Genomic DNA, 17,872 nt, shown 5'->3' with positions numbered 1-17,872 from the left:
TATACTCTCATAGTATATATATATGGTCTGCTCCATAAAACTTTCTGCAGTCTTTCTTATTTTTTTATGCTTTTGCTCTAACTGTATAATTTCAAATACCCTATTTTTCAGTTTGGTGATTCTTTCTTCTGCTTGATCTAGTCTGCTGTTGGGCCTCTGTAGTGAATTTTACTTATTGTATTCTTCAGTTATTGTGTTCAGTTATTGTCTCATACTCTTCAATATTTATCTTTGGTTATTTTTATATTTTTATTTCTATGTTGAAATTCTCGCTTTGTTCATGCATTTTTTTTCTGACTTTGTTGAGCATCTTTATGAGTTATTTTTAATAGTCTGTTAAGTCAATTCATGTATCTCCATCATATTAGGGCTAGTTTGTGGAGCTTTATCTTTTTCTCTTGTTTGGGGCACGTTTTCCTGTTTCTTTATTTTTCTTGACTCTGTGTGTGTGTGTGTGTGTGTGTGTGTGTGTGTGTGTGTGTGTGTGTATACCTGTATATTAGAAAAAACAGATTATTTTCCCAGTCTTCAGGAGAAGGACAAGATTTATACAGGAGAAGACTTTCTCCAGTGAGGCAGGCCAGAGATTCTTGGGCTTCTAAAACATTTCCTATGTATGCATCCTCTCTGGACTTGTGTGTGTAAATTCTCAATAAGAGGGATTTTCAGTTGACCTTTTTCTTTTTAAGAATTCATGATCTTTTCTTCCCTCCAGTGTCCTTCTGTCATAACATGTGTCTTCTGGGGAAGCAGCATGTCCTGAATTCTTTTTTGTTTGTTTGTTTCCAATGGCCCCCAGGTATCAACAGTATGCTGGGTCCTGTCCATGCTCTGAGATTGGCCATTCCCTTAGGCAGCCTCCTGAAAAGTTTGCACATTGAATATGTATTTCAGTCTTTTTTGTCCCATTTCAGGGGTAAATCAAGGGCTGGCATTCTTGCCAGTTGTGTCACACTGAACTGGGGTAAGGGGCTTTGATGAATGAGTACAAACTAGTTCAAAACTTCACCTTTGTTCTCCATGACCCTGGGCCATCTAGAGTATGCTGGGTCCCATTAGTGCTCTAGGAGATAAGTGGGACATTAACCAGTTCTTCAGTAATCCTTTCCGGAAGTTGGAGTGTTGGATGCCCTATCAAACTCTTGTTCTCCCCAGACAGAGGTGCAGATTTAGTGTTTATCATCTGGTCACTCTGTCTAAGTTGTGGGAGGGGCTGTTGTGAGTGCTGGCATACTATTAAAATGGCTATCTTTGCTCTCATTGGTTCCCAATGGGTCAGTACTCAGATTCTGGCAAGACAGAAACCAGTCCCTTGGGAAGCCCCAGAAAAATCAGAATATTGGACACATGGTTCAGTTGTTTTCTCCCTTCCCCAGGGAGAAACTGGGAGATGGTGGTTTCCACCCAATTGTATGGTGCTGTGTTAATGGGGTGGAATTATGGTGTGAGGGTGTGTCAGATTTTTCTACCAGCTACCTAGCTGATTTTGTGTTCATCTAGGGTGCAGGCACCCTCCAACTAGTTTTTGAATTTCTCACAAAGGGAGTTTATCTCCACATTGTTGTTGAACTGTTATATCCATGGAGGGATGAAGGGGCCAGGGCTTCCTATTCTGTCATCTTGCTGATGTCATCCCAGTAGTTTAGTTTTAATACAAAAATACTAAAATTCAGAGTACCATGTAGCTTCTTGGGTTTGTGAGTTATTAGTGGGTGAAATCGTTTCTTACCTCCTGTTAAGTTTTTGTCCTTTCTTTAATCAGTGACTAATGTGGCTAATAAATGCTGGGTAAATATTCAGAATGCCATGATGGGGTTCAGATAACATACATTTGCTACGATATTTAACAAACAGAAACTCATTCTTGATTTTGATGACAGAATATATGTTTAGTTTTCCAAGCCCAGTTAGAAAAGTTACTACGGGCTGGCATGGTGTCTCACACCTGTAATCCCAGCACTTTGGGAGGCTGAGACTGGTGAATCACTTGAGGACAGGAGTTCAAGACCAGCCTGGCCAACATAGTGAAACCCTGTCTCTACTAAAAATACAAAAAATTAGCTGGGTGTGGTGGCACATGCCTGTAATCCTACCTACTCAGGAGGCTGAGACAGGAGAATCGTTTGAACCCTGGAGGTGGAGGTTGCAGTGAGCCGAGATTGTGCTTTTGCACTCCAGCCTGATTGCACTCCAGGCTGGGGTGACAGAGAAAAACTCTGTCTCAAAAAAAAAAAAAAGTTATTCTGTTTCTCGTTCTGCCACCTGACATCTAGTAATATAGGTAATATTTAGATCTTAAACCTGAAATATCAATAAAAAAGTTTTAACAAGTGGTAATTAAAGATAATTTTGAAAATACAAAATGATTACTCACACGTATGTGAAAAGAATATATTAACTAATAAAACAATTTTGAGGTACTATAATCAGTTCAAAGGAAAGTCCAAAGAATAGATACATTAATAGATAATAAATATTGAAATGATTATACAAATGAAGGCAAAGTTGTTTTTTGAAAGGGAGCTTGTCTCTCCATTGGAAAGAGTTTATTTGGATGTCTACGGATGAGAAGTATTTTACATTGCTATATGGCTATGTATAATTTTCAACGTTGTCATTTAGTTTCCATAAAATCAGAATCAGATAACACAGAAAGGTATGCTACAGATAATTCATAGTTTTCCACTGAAGTATAATTTTTTTTCCTATGGTAGCCTCTTTTTAAGAGGATAATGATAACTGTAATATTTATTTTTTTTTACAATAGTTTATGCTAAATGTTAGAAGAAATTAGGAGCAATAGAAATGAAGCTGAAGTAGTAATGTTATGTTACAAACTTTGTGAAGGAAAGTTTATCCTTTATCTTAATTATCTCTCTATTCTTTGCCTGGAAGCACCCTAAAAAGTTACAAAAATATGAGGAATTGATTGTTAGTTGCTGATTAAACAAAATAATGCTGTCATATTCTCAATTTTACATTAAATTTATATTTATAAGTTACCTATTTCTATTCATAAGAAATAAATGACCAAGCAAGTGTGCATACTACTTTTTTTTAAGAGAAAGAAAACAAATATTTAGAAAAAAGGAGAAAAATATTTAGAATCAACAATGAAGAAATTTTAAATTGGGAGGAAACTTCGGGGCTAAATGAATGTCTCCAAAATTATTCTAGTTTGTAGCATCTTTTTAACATTTCTCTTCTTTGTTCTAAGATAGAAGTAGTAGTAAATATGAAGTGGTTAATCACTCAACAATTATGTAATGAAATGGTAATCACTAAACTTGGACTTATTGAAAAGTCTTAAAGGCCATGGTATGATATTAATCACCAAACTATTTAGTTACTCAAGTAAATGAAGACTAGAACTTCTTCAAAAACATATTAAAATTTGGGAATCCACATTCACATATCTTAATCAATGAATCACAATGGAAATGAAAATCTAGATACATTTATGTAAATGACAGACCATGAAATATGTATGCCATGATGCACCTTATCATGATGTGGAGAATTGCTAGATTGTACTGTCAGATGTGTAATAGTAGTTATTAAAAACGAAGAATAAACTTGCTAGTGGGAGGAAGCGTTTTCTGACATTACTCATTGAATCAACCTCTCTGTTTAGGTGAAGAGGAAGAGGAGGAGGAAGATAAACTACCTCGAAGAGAGAGCTTGAGACCAAAGAGGAAACGGACCAGAGATGTTATCAATGAGGATGACCCAGAACCTGAACCGGAGGATGAAGAAACAAGGAAGGCAAGAGAAAAAGAGAGGAGGAGGAGGCTAAAGAGAGGAGTGTAAGTTAGTTCTGATATTCTTTCAAAAGCTCCAATGCTGAAGATCACTGCTTTTAGACACTCTTTGACCTTAAAATTGGTAATTAAAACTATTTAGAAAGACAGCCTTAATCTGATGATACTTTTTATTCTACTTAAGTAAATGTGTTTTAATAGTTAAAATAGAATTTTAAAATGAATATATATTAAAAATGGACCATGAGAAATTCCCTTATGATGGATCTAAATTATCATAGATTATTGACATATTACAGTTAAAGATTTTAAACTTATCCCACTAATTATGTATTGTTATCTAGGTTAAGTAGAAACTGCTAAATAGTGAGCACACATTTTATCTTTCAGAGCAGGGTTTGGCAGATTATGGCTAAATCCAGCCCAAGAGCTAAGAATGGTTTTTACAGCTTTAGAGGGCTATTAACAAAAAGCAAAGATGAATATGGGACAGAGTTGTATATAGCACTCAAAGCCTAAAATATTAACTATTTGGCCCTTTACAGAAAGAAAGTGTGGTAGCTCCTGTTACAGAGGATTTGGGTTGTCATTTTCTTTTTAGTACAACTCAATATCTTTCAGTTCCACCAGGAAAACATTTTACTGAATGCTGACTTTGTGCAGAATAATATATTTAATGCTATTTGGGAAACATCCAAGAAAAGACTTTTCTTGTCTTTGGTTTTTTGTAAATTTGCAGATAGCAGGCAGGTAGGAAAAGTGTATGTGTAAAATACCTCTAATAAGAGAAAACCTAGACCCCATGGACAGAATGAAAGAGAACAGTCAACCTGTTCCATGACTTACAGGTAACAGAGCCATGTGAATCACCATCAGGTGGTGGAAGCACTCCTAGGACTTTAAAGCATGAGGAACTTTTTCTTTTTCTTTTTTTTTTTTTTTAGACGGAGTTTCGCTCTTGTTACCCAGGCTGGAGTGCAATGGCGCGATCTTGGCTCACCACAACCTCCACCTCCTGGGCTCAGGCAATTCTCCTGCCTCAGCCTCCTGAGTAGCTGGGATTACAGGCACGTGCCACCATGCCCAGCTACTTTTTTGTATTTTTAGTAGAGACGGGATTTCACCGTGTTGACCAGGATGGTCTCGATCTCTTGACCTCGTGATCCACCCGCCTTGGCCTTCCAAAGTGCTGGGATTACAGGCGTGAGCCACCGCTCCCGGCCAGAATGAGGAACTTTCTAAGATGTCCTTCCAAGATGACACACTTCTATACTCAATAGCTCTAACTATTGTATTATTCCTTATAAATGATTGTTATTAAAAACAACTGTATGAAAAATTTGTCAAGTAGAGAAGCTTAGTATTAACAGACAACAGCTTCTTTTAGATAAGAATAACCCCATCTACTTCATGTCTTAGTTTTCCTTCTTCTCTTTCCCAGCTTCCCCTTTCCCTCTTTTGCATACCAAGACAAAATTTTATTTTAAATTTTGACTCTAGTATTTTTTATTTGTATCTGCTTTTAAAGTCTCTTGATGCTTTATTCCTTTCAAAAATAAAATGCAACACAATGTTAAGTCCCATGTATTACTGTGATTGTTAGTTCCATTCTTATATAGTAACAGTTCCTATTTAGCAAAGCTTATGCTTTCTGATGGTGGTATTTCAGTGAGAAAACATCACCAATTGATGTATGCATGATATAGGGTGTGTTCCAAAATTTACTTTTCCTACTTATGCCTCAAAAAAAAAAAATCCTTTTAAAAAGATGAGTTGGACAGAAATTCCTTTGCTCTCTTCACCTGCTGACGGCCCTCACGGCAACTGCTCAACCTGCAGGAAATGGGGCCATGTGAAGTAACTGGATCCTGTGCCTATGACAGTGTCTCTCCCTAGCTGGCCTTACGTTCATTCTGATCTTCAGAATCAAGATTCCTTATGTCCCACTCTTCCACATAACCAAACTGTCTCCATATGTTTTACAAATTGTATTTCTGCTGCTACAATTTGTGCATCTATTATAAATAGTATAAGAAATTAGTTGTGATCATTGATAGTTCTGTTCTCTATTTTAGAGTCTATTTTCTATTGTTCATTTTGAAGATAAACATCTTCTTTTAAAGAGAATCTTAGATAATATTTTTGAGAAAGATTGGTAGGCAAATCAGGGCACATTTATTTAGGTTAATTAATTCAGGGTCTTTTTTATTTAAATATTCAAGTAATGCCTCAGGGAATTTCCCTTGCATTGACACAACATTTGAAACCAACTAAAACCAAGGTTGTAATGCTAACTATCTTTGGAGGCAGTTAAAAAAACACTGCCTTGTTAGACATTTTGGAGTATTTCCAGTAATATTACAGGCTTTTCCTGACCCAGTTTTAAGAGAATAAGTAATATATTCATAGCAGTGAGAAATTCATCATATTATGCCTTCTTCTTCCTAACAACTGTTGTTTAAATATATCAAACTTAAGATAGAAAGCCATTCTTGCACAGATTAGCTTGAAAATTTAGATGAAGCATGCCTATGGCTTTTAATATGATTAGCCCTTTCTTTGAGTGATTCTAGAAAAGCAGGTTTCCTGTAATGCTGCTTAGAAAAGTATTTTAATTGCTTTCATATTTGAGGGTAACTTATGTCTCAACAACTGTACCCTGTAACACAGCATGATCCTCCTGGTGAAATAAACAGTTAACAACTTAAAAGATATACCAATCTGGGATCATTTAGTATAGGAATAAATGTCTTTCCATACCATAATAATCTCAGAGGTCATTGTTATATTTTAGTATACTTTGAGCACTGGGTTTATGATGATAACCCTGAGCTATCCAGAAAAGTTTTGTTTATTCAATAAGTACTTATTTACATGTGTTTTATAATAATAAATAATTGTTAAAATTTTTAATAAATAATTGTTAAAATTCAATAAGTATTTATCTTCCTTTACTTTTGTGCAATATAAGTTGCTAATATCTTTGGGATACTTGGATGTGAACATGTAATTGCCTGCAATCTTGCATTTTCAAAAGTCTATAATATAGTAAGGGAGAGGCCACTGATACAAATTATTATGACATAAGATAGTATATGTGTCCCAGAGTAGCTTGGAGTCTCAGAGAAGCGAAAACTGTTCTCACAGGGATAATTACAGAAGGGATTAATTACTAAAGACAATTCATGTGATTTTTATAGGACTTAGAATTTGGACAGGCTGAATTTATAAACGATTTAATTAGTGTTAGAATGGTTTTCATTAAAGGATTTCTGAAAGTTGACATATAGGTTTAGTTACCTGGCAAATCCACACATCATATAGATCATTTTTTCATTCTTTGATGATGCTGGATTAGAGATGTGGTTTTACATGTGATTTTTTTTTTTTTTTTTTTTTTTTGAGACGGAGTTTCGCTCTTGATACCCAGGCTGGAGCGCAATGGCGCGATCTCGGCTCACCGCAATCTCCGCCTCCTGGGTTCAGGCAATTCTCCTGCCTCAGCCTCCTGAGTAGCTGGGATTACAGGCACGCGCCACCGTGCCCAGCTAATTTTTTTTGTATTAGTAGAGACGGGGTTTCACCATGTTGACCAAGATGGTCTCGATCTCTTGACCTCGTGATCCACCCGCCTCGGCCTCCCAAAGTGCTGGGATTACAGGCTTGAGCCACCGCGCCCGGCCTTACATGTGATTCTTAATGGAAGTTCAGTAATGTAAATCTTTAAGGTAATTATACATAAATATTATGAATTATTTTGAAACAATTGACAAGTTAAAGGCTTAACATATCAGCAATTAAATCATTAATCTTAAAGGTTTCTTTTTTTTTTTTTTTTTTGAGATGGAGTTTAGATCTTGTTACCCAGGCTGGAGTGCAATGGCGCGATCTTGGCTCACCACAACCTCCGCCTCCTGGGTTCAGGCAATTCTCCTGCCTCAGCCTCCTGAGTAGCTGGGATTACAGGCACGTGCCACCATGCCCAGCTACTTTTTTGTATTTTTAATAGAGATGGGGTTTCACCATGTTGATCAGGATGGTCTCGATCTCTTGACCTCGTGATCCACCCGCCTTGGCCTCCCAAAGTGCTGGGATTACAGGCGTGAGCCACCGCGCCTAGAAAGGTTTTTTTCTAATTGACTTTATTACTGATAATTTCTTGGCATCTATTTTATTTTATTTTTGAAGTTTCTGAAAATATTTCATTAAAACTCTTATCTATGTAATTTCGAGTTATTTCTGTGTTTGCGTGGAAACAATTCTAATCATTTTTTATTAAAGCACATCTTTACCTCCTAAGAAAAACTAACCCACTAATTGGCAAATTAAAAAAAAAATTGGATATAGATGCAGTAAAAAAAATCCTGAAATATTTTATGTCATGACTGCACAGCATCATAGGCTTCTATATGATAAACACCAAATAATTAAAATATAAACAACTCAATGGCAATCAGAGATGTATCTTAGTAGAGTGTACTTCCTCTGTTCTCTTGAACCATGATGATTATTCTAAGCAAAATCTTTGAATTGTCCAAAAAACAAACTGTGGACAGGAAGTGTTATATTAAACAGTTAATATGAATTTTTGTTTCGGTAATCACAGCATGATTAAAAACTGTAGATTGGTGGCGAAGAAAGGAGATTGAAAGTCATTGTCTAGGGTGAACTATGAAACTGTGGTTATATCCTATTCCTCAGCTAGAACTTTAAAAAGTAAAATTTACCATATTTCTACTGTGTCTAGTCCTGAGCTTAGTCAAAAATAAAATATTTTTCTGAGTAATATTAAATTGGATTACAATTTTTGTTATCAGTCAGTATTTAGTGAGGGGAGAAACTTCAACAGCTAATTGAACAGAGAGAGTTTAATAAATGAATTGCTAGGAGGTATAAATAATTGTTAGACTACTGAAAAGGAAAAAAGAGAACACCAAAGTATCATGGTGACGGTAACTACTGGAAGCAGCTGCCATTCCAAGGGCTGGAGGAACAGTGGAAAAAGTTGAAATGAAAGCACTGTAGCATAGAGGAAAGACCCTTGAAGGTAAAACTCAGGACTCTGCAGAGGGGCTGATGCTTTGTGGTGCTGATTTCAATGGGAGAAGTGATGAAGCTGGTTCTGCTAGTGTTGGTAAGATTGGTAATGTGGATTCACTTGCAGTTATGGAAAGGACGCTCAACTCCAGGAGTGAAGAAGTTATGCTAAGGAGGAAGTATCATCCCACAAAGCAAATAGGAAGCAGAGAGGAAGACACAGGAAAGACGGAGATTCTCCTCAGTATCCCCTGTTGTCATAGTCTATATTGATCCAGCTAACAAAGCAGAAATGTAACTCACAAAATACCAGCCCCAGCACCACAATATTAAAGTGTAGGAGGGTGTGTTTGAAGCTGAGACAATAGCTTAATAACTGAAACAATCTATTACAAAAAAAAAACACACACACACACACACAAAAAACAAAAAAACCTGATCTCTACAATATGGTATTGCATGCCTCAATTTAAAATTATGTTGCTCATATTTAGATTTTGTTTTCTTTGAGTTCTGGATCCTATAGTGTTTTTGTAATACTAGGAACACAAAAAAGAAAAGCTACATCCGTGCTCAGTAGGAACTACATTCCTTTGAAGGTCTCTTCAAAGGATTGACTTCCACTAAATATATTTCAAGGTGAATTTTACCCATTAAAGTTATAAGTTTAATTAACAGATAACAGATTAAGTTACCTTTAAGAAACAGATTTTTATTTTTCCCAATTTCATTTTTTTTTTCTCTTGAGACAGGACTAACAAAATTTTTAAGGGCACTCAAAGACAGCTTCACCTCTAATTTATTATCCTTATTGAAAAATTAAGTTTTTAAATGAAATGTAGAATTGGGGAAGGTATTCAAGGGAACAAAGAAGAGAGGGAAATATCTTGATATATCTGTTTTTCTTTCCACAGATTTTCTATTTCAGAGAATTTGAGGCTGTAGACATAAAAGAACAGCTTAGGCCAGGCATGGTGGCTCATTGCCTGTAATCCCAGCACTTTGGGAGGCCAGGGCAGGTAGATCACCTGAGGTCAGGAGTTTGAGACCAGCCTGGCCAGCATGGCGAAACCCTGTCTCTAATAAAAATACAAAAATTAGCCAGGCGAGGTGGCAGGTGCCTGTAATCCCAGTTACTCGGGAGGCTGAGGCAGATTGCTTGAACCCAGGAGGCAGAGGTTGCAGTGAGCCAAGATCCCGCCATTGTACTCCAGCCTGGGTGACAAGAGTGAAACTCCATCTCAAAAAAGAAAAAGAACAGTTTAGATTCAGGAAGGCAAATACTACAATACTACTGCTTAAAGTCATAATAATTCCAGTAATCTTACATCAGTGTTCAGATATGAGTTCTTGTGCTTATAGGTCCTAGCATTGACTGTATATGGCCACATCTTTGAAAATGGGCTAAATATCTGGTATCTGTCTTCCTTAAGTTCGGAAGTCAAGCAAACCTTAACTTTACTAAGGTGTTTCTTTTTTTCTTTTAAAGAGAAGAAGAAGAAGAAATTGATGAAGAGGAATTGGAAAGATTGAAGGCAGAGTTAGATGAGAAAAGACAAACAATTGCTACTGTCAAATGCAAACCGTGGAAGATGGAGAAGAAAATTGAAGTTCTCAAGTATGGTGCCACTTGTTCTAAGTAGAAACATTTTCCTTGATATTGAGCTCCTAAATCCTCTGAATATTACCTATATACATGCACATTATATATATGTATTTTGTGTGTAATATTATCTATATCAAGTATATATGAAATACTCGTATATAATGCTCATAGTCATAAACATATCATATATCTGTATATATACACATATATGTGTATATTCTCATATCTGTTTCTTTTCACTAGAGAGACTGGGCTAATAATTATAAATTGGAAACAATCATGAGAAATTGTTTAGAGGCTTTTAACTTCTGTGGTCATCTTCAATCCTTTGTTCCTTAAAGCGTAGTTTCCTTAGCTTAATACATTTGTTACCATCTCTTTGAAAGAGACAAGGTATTTGAATTTTACAAGTTTGTGTGGATTGCACACTCTTGTTTCTCTTCAGGGCCCTTGTCTCAAATGATCTTTTCATGTGACAGCTCACATTAAAGCACAGAGAAGATGCTAGGCCAACAGAACAGTAAATAGGATTCCAATGAAAGGTTATTCTAATAGCTATTCCCTGAACATGTCAGTGACCCAATTTCAGTCTTTTGTTGACTGATAATGTGGATGCAAACACAGTCAGAGCACACAGATTTAGAAACTCTCCACATGCAGAGTGAAATGATTATCCCATTCTGGGGGATGGGAGGACTCACCCCTGAAGACCACACTGTATTTCCCTGACCTGGTAGTTGGGGGAGGAGGAAAGGGCAGGTAAAAGGGAAGCCTTTTGTTTGTGATAACAGCCATGTTTGCATTTCTTAATTTTGCCAAAGATTGCATTCATCCATAAATCATTTTTATAAATTGTAGTGTTTTAAAATTATCCCCTCACAAGCCTATTTAACTAGTAATGCTGTAAAAATGATAGTATAGTATTATTGTCTCTGATAATGAAAACAAGAACTGAAATAGCTATCAGGATAATTCACTTCTAGTCTCGGTTCTGCAAGCACTTGTGTGCTATTTAAAAGCATTGCTTAATCTCCTGAAGCCTTAGTTACCTCATATCCAAAATAAAGAAAGATATTCTGTATCTTCTCTGTGTGCTTGAAACTAAGCCATCATTTATAGTATTTTTGTTTTGTTTTGTAGAGTAAGGTTTTCTAAGTTCTAAACATTGGTTTTCCCAGAAAACTTTTGCAACACCACAAAATTGTAGTCTGGGAACTCCCTTTGCATGCGCATGCACACATTTGAGTTAGGATCTCAGATCTCCCATTTAATAGCTGTGCACATTTGATCGAGTTGCATAGTCCCTCTACACAACTCAAGTTCCTTATCAAATTGTATCTTATTGACAGAGTTTTTGGAATTATAAACTGAGATAATTTATGTAAAATATTTCATAAATCAAAGCAAAGGCAAGCGGCAGCCCACGTTCCACAGAGCTACAAGTTTTGTGCGTGTGCATGTGCGTGTGTCCGTACGTTAAAATAGTTTTCATTTAGTGAAGTGATAATGATGCTAAATTATAGATTTCAAAAATATTCTTACCTGACAAAATAGAAGTTTGGCAATCCTATACAGGCCCCTCAAACATATTTGAAATATTAATGTCCCATAAAATCCCCAAACCTGGGATACACAGGTAACTATACATAGAAAGTTTAAAATTGGAAAGCAATATTGTGAACTTCCAAATATATATGATTGAATAAAAATTCCAAGTATTATCTTTCCTTACTAACTGCATGGAGCTGTAGAAACCCCCACGACCACCCCTCAGCCCCCGATCTTCTTTGCCTGTATCTCTCGTGCAGGATAATGGAGTAGACAACAGCTTCAGATTTGAGTTAGGATCTCAGATCTGCCATTTAAAAGCTGTGCACATTGGATCGAGTTGTGTAGTCTCTCTACACAACTCAGGTTCCTCATGAAATTTTACCTTATTGGCAGAGTTTTTGGAATTATAAAGTGAGATAATTTATGTAAAACATGGTACCAGAACATGGCACATATCTGGGAAACATAAGAGGTTGTAGTTATTACTTCATCTCAGAACAGACTTGATGTCTGATTCCTGAAGGGTGACAGGAGAGATGGAGAGAATTTGGGACCTGGCAAGTCTAGGTGGGATCAGACCTTGCCACAGTCAGACTCCAGAAGCCTTGTGGGATGGTGACACATTAGTAATAGTTTGGATAAACAATAAGATTGTGAGGATGCAACAGAAGGAAGTAAGGCATTCGACAATTTAGCAAAATTCAGAACCAGACCATTCTTGGATCTTGTAAAACATAGCCATGGTCCTGTGGCAGATTTCAAGGTCTCAGGCTTTGATCTGGAGTCCAAGATTTAAGCACATTTTAACACTGGGGAGAGATAGGCATTAGCACTGGGAAGAAGGACAGTACTAGGCCTTACTACAAAAGCAGACGCTGACAATGAGGAGGCCGCACCTGAATCTAGACTGTAGGTGTTTTTTATTCGGCCCACATGTGTTTTGTTTCTTTTTATTTTTTTTTTTAATTTTAGCAAAATATACAATACAAAATTTATATTTTAACCATCAAATGTATTTTTACAATTTTTTCAATATTTTAAAAAATTTAAATTCATTTTTTTTCCCTAGAGATATGGTCTTAACTCTGTTGCCTAGGCTGGAGTACAGTGGTGCAATCTTAGCTCACTGCAGCCTCAAACTCCTGGGCTCAAGGGGTTCTTCTGCCTCAGTCTACCAAGTACTTGGGACTGTATATACACACTACCATGTTTGGCTAATTTTTTCTTTTTGTGTTGAGATGGGGTCTTACTATGTTGCCCAGGCTGATCTCGAACTCCTGGCCTCAAGCTATCTTCCTACCTCAGCCTCCCAAAGTGCTGAGATTATATTTCACCCAGCCTCAAACTTTTAAAAGAGGGAGTGAAAAATTCAGATGTTCAGCTTTTCATGAACAAGTGGAAGATTTGGTCCTACCTTCTTCCATTACAGTAACAGCTAGGACTAAGCACCAGCGGCTCTATTAACGGGGCATTCCCTTTTCAATTTGCACCATTCTCAAACAATCCATATTACTTGTTTATGCTACTTGGCTGGACTTGTAGACATTCAGATTTGCTGCCTCCTACCAGTGCAGCAGGGGAACAAGCTAGGCATGCTACCAAGACAGTGATTCAGATTTTCAAAACCAAAGTCAGCTCACAGAATGGAAGCACAAATTTAGGCCCAGAGAAGAAACAACTGTGGCTTCTCACTTGTCAACAAGGCTCACAGTCTGGTGATGATTTTCCATGGCCAGAAGTGGTTTCTGCCTTGTGGCTGCACCTGTGGGTTCCAGCTGGTGCCATGTCTGGGGCCAGCCTAATTCTCTTAGTTTCAGCCTCTGTATGAAGTTGTTGGTACTTAAGTGCCTGACTTATCTCCCTTTGGAGGCTTTTGAATGCTCTATTGAGCCTCTCCCCACCAGATTCCAACTACATTATTAGAACAAGTGGTCAGTACTTCACAGTACATGCAGGTAGGTAAATGTTTCTCTACCCCAATGCTACCAATGCATGGGAGTGAGGCAGCTTTCCTTCCACCCTTTATTTCTTTCAGAGATATGTAACTTTGAGAGCATGTTTCTAAGGATTATGTTATTAATATTCCCCCAATTAGTCTGCATCATTGCTCCTGGCTAAGTCTATGAAACCCAAGATACTAGGCTCAGTGTAACTGGAATAGATGTTTTGAACACAGGTTTGGGTCTGTGCCTGGGTGTGAAGGCTTCTTGTTCTGGGCTTGGAGAAAGTTGTGAAACTTCTAAAAGATATTTTAGACAGGGTCAGGGTTTTAAGATATATTTTAGAATAAGCCTCAGGAATGGCAACTTACAGTTCTGAGGGTGTTATGGGAGAGTGAGAGAGTTCCCACATTTTTAAAGAGCATCTACCATTAGTAACGTGAGCACACTCAGGGCTTAGGGTCAAAAGATGGTTATTTAAGTGGTTGCTACATAGCCAGGAAGCTCTAGGAATTGGTTTTGAATCCGTATTAACCCTCAAACATGGCTCAGGAACTAGAATTCAGCATTCTCAAGATAGTGGAATTGGCTCTATACAGCTGAAAGGAAGCCATCTCCTTTCCATCATCACTGTGGAAATTGTGATTTTTGTTGTATGTTTTATTGTATATTAATGCAATTTTGCACACTCCTGTAGTTTAAATCTATTGAATAATAATCTCTTGGTGGAAAGGCAGGTGTGTCTGGCCCAGACCAGAAATGTGTATTTTTATCTTTTGATCTAAAAATTACTGATACATAGTCAGAATGAGAGCTGCTGTTTTCAATTCTGAGAGACAGAAAGCTTCATTAAACATAATATTCAGCTCTATAGATGATTTATTCAATGAGGAAGAGTGTATGTGGAGGGCTTAGAGGGGGAAAAGAGAAATAGTGTTATATTTTCCAATTATTTGAAAGTCAACTTCTATTTTTTTATGAATCACTTAATTTAAAAACATTGATGAGAATACAAAGTATAATCTGTTTTTAAGTTGCTCATGGGTTTAACTCTGAGTTTGGATGACTAGGTCTTTCCTACCTATAAGAGGTCACAGCACTTACGTGATAGCAGCTACCACAAGTGAAATAAAACACCCAGGTAGAAAGTAACAGGTCTACTTATTACTCATCTTGAAACCTAAGACTTTTAACTGTATCAGAACATTATATGTGGTAGATTAAAAGTGCTCATGACTAAACCTAAATAAGCAACCACCTTATTTTGTTATAGTAGAATAGGTTTTAGATTGAAAATTTAGACTTGGACTTTGAGCTAAGTGCTTCCTGTAACTTCTCCTCTTTGAACCTCAGTTTATTCATTTATAAAACAGAGAAATTGGATTGTGGACCATGGTTTTCAAACTGCTATCCTCCAAAGTCAAGTAGTGTGGTGAAATCAAATCAGGGCAAAGGAGGCAGAGCTCACAGGGACAGCCACTGGGCCACAATGCTGGCTTCAAGAACAGACCTATGGTTTCTCTCTTCTACACAGTATACTTCCATATAAAGCATTGAATTTGAAGAAGGAATGCTTCTGTGGCTATTAAAAAAACAGTTTTAAAAACCCACTTAGCTGGATATTTAAAGAAACTTATTTTGGAGAGGGGACAGTTCTAACATTTCATGAGTCCACAAATTAAGATACAGAAACACTCCAAGTATACTTTTGTAGGGAATTGGCTCTTGGATAGTCACCATTTTAAAATTATTTAGTTTGATAACAAAAATGTGTATTTAGCTATTATACTGACTACTTCTATTTCTGAGCTTTGTAGCACTCTGACCCAGTGTTTCTGGGATCTGTCCATTGGCTGGCTAGGCCCGGTGATTTATTAATGAGACACTCAGTAAAGCCAGGAAAGTTATCCTCAGATTTCATTTACACTTAAACAGGTGCTTCAAATTATCGGCTAGCCATTAAGGTAACATTCCTCTTACTCAATCTCCTTTTGTCTCTTCACACTTCTTTTCATTGGTTTATTTGTTTTTTATTTTTTATTATTATTATTTTTTTTAAGTTGGGAGAATGAATACATTTCTAGGAAAATGAGAACATAGTACAGTTGATTTCCTCTAATGGAGCTATCTGGGAAAACTTTGGGAAAACCATTTGGCTTCCATCCTTACCCCTTCTCTCCAGTTTTCTTGGAGCTTAAGATTTTCACAGGCAAGAATCATGGTTTATGCTTTAGTTCACAAGGTTTTCCCCTCTCTGTCATTATGAAGGCACGAAAGATGCTATACAAGAGGACATGTAAACACACCTACCAACATACCCTTCGACTATTCTGGATTATTTTCTTTTTTTAATTTTATATTTCCATAAGTTTTTGGGGAACAGATGGTATTTGGTTACATGAGTAAGTTATTTGGTGGGGATTTGTTAGATTTTGGTGTACCCATCACCCGAGCCGTATACCCTGAACCCAATTTGTAGTCTTTTATTCCTCATCTCAATCCCACCCTTTCCCCAGAGTCCCCAAAGTCCACTGTATCACTTTTATGCATTTGCATCCTTATTGTTTAGCTCCTACTTATGAATAAGAACATAGGATGTTTCCATTGGAACTGGAGACTATTATTCTAAGCGAAGTAATTCAGGAATGGAAAACCAAACATCATATGTTCTGTGAATGCCAATTTTTTTTTTTTTTTTTTTTTTTTTTGAGATGGGGTCTCGCTCTGTCACCCAGGCTGGAATGCAGTGGTATGATCTCAGCTCACTGCAACCTCTGCCTCTCAGGTTCAAGAGATTCTCCTGCCTCAGTCTTTTGAGTAGCAGGGATTACAGGCATGTGCCACCACACCCAGGGAATTTTTGTGTTTTTTGTAGAGACGGGGTTTTGCCATGTTGGCCAGGGTGGTCTTGAACTCCTGACCTTGGGTGATCCACCCACCTCGGCCTACCAAAGTGCTGGGATTATAGGCGTGAGCCACCATGCTTGGCCTGAATGCCAACATTTCATTTCTTTTTATGACTGAGTAGTATTCCATCATATATACATATATGTATACAATATATATATATGTACACCACAATTTCTTTATCCATTCGTTGACTGATGGGCATTTGGTCTGGTTTCATATTTTTACAATTGTAAATTCTTCTGCTATAAATATGTGTGTGTAAGTGTCTTTTTTGTATAACGACTTCTTTTCCTCTGGGTAGATACCCAGTAGTGGGATTGCTGGATCAAATGGTAGTTCTACTTTTAGTTCTTCAAGGAATCTCCACCCTGTTTTTCATAGTGGTCATAATAGTTTACATTCCCACCAGCAGTGTAGAAGTGTTCACTTTTTACCACATCCATGCCAACATCTATTATTTTTTGATGTTTTGATTGTGGCCATTCTTGCAGGAGAAAGGTGGTGTAACATTGTGATTTTGATTTGCATTTTCCTGATTATTAGTCATGTTGAGCATTTTTTCATATGTTTGTTGACCATTTGTGTATCTTCCTTTGACAATTGTCTATTCATGACCTTAGTCCACTTTTTGATAGGATAGTTTGTATTTTTCTCACTAATTTGTTTGAGTTCCTTGTAGATTCTGGATATTAGTCTTTGTTGGATGTATAGATTGTGAAGATTTTCTTCCACTCTGTGGGTTGCCTGTTTACTCTGCTGACTCTTCCTTTTGCTGTGAAGAAGCTCTTAAGTTTAATTAAGTCCCACTTACTTACCTTTGTTTTTGTTGCATTTGCTTTGGGGTTCTTGGTCATGAAGTCTTTGCCTAAGCCAATGTCTAGAAGGGTTTTACTGATGTTATCTTCTAGAATTTTTATAGTTCCAAGTCTTAGCTTTAAGTCCTTGACTCATCTTGAGTTGATTTTTGTATAAGGTGAGAGATGAAGATCCAGTTTTATTGTCCTACATGTAGCTAGCCAATTATCCCAGCAAATATTGTTGAATGAATACGGAGTCCTTTCCCCACA

At 36.9% G+C, this 17,872-nt stretch overlaps 1 protein-coding gene across 1 annotated transcript in view; it reads left to right on the top strand.

The window, feature by feature from the left end:
• The window catches only part of TMC1 (transmembrane channel like 1), a 479,796-nt gene that overhangs the window by 349,258 nt on the left and 112,666 nt on the right, over positions 1-17,872 (top strand). The window contains exons 5-6 of the mRNA XM_064361646.1: positions 3,635-3,806; positions 10,288-10,416. Of these exons, the coding sequence (XP_064217716.1) occupies positions 3,635-3,806; positions 10,288-10,416 (301 nt within the window). The remainder of the gene's footprint in view (positions 1-3,634; positions 3,807-10,287; positions 10,417-17,872) is intronic.

The sequence above is a fragment of the Aotus nancymaae genome, unplaced genomic scaffold (genome assembly GCF_030222135.1).
Source record: "Aotus nancymaae isolate 86718 unplaced genomic scaffold, 86718_ANA_hifiasm-v0.15.2.pri h1tg000041l, whole genome shotgun sequence".
NCBI classification, from domain to species: Eukaryota; Metazoa; Chordata; class Mammalia; order Primates; family Aotidae; genus Aotus; species Aotus nancymaae.
This window is presented reverse-complemented; position numbering and strand designations above follow the sequence as displayed.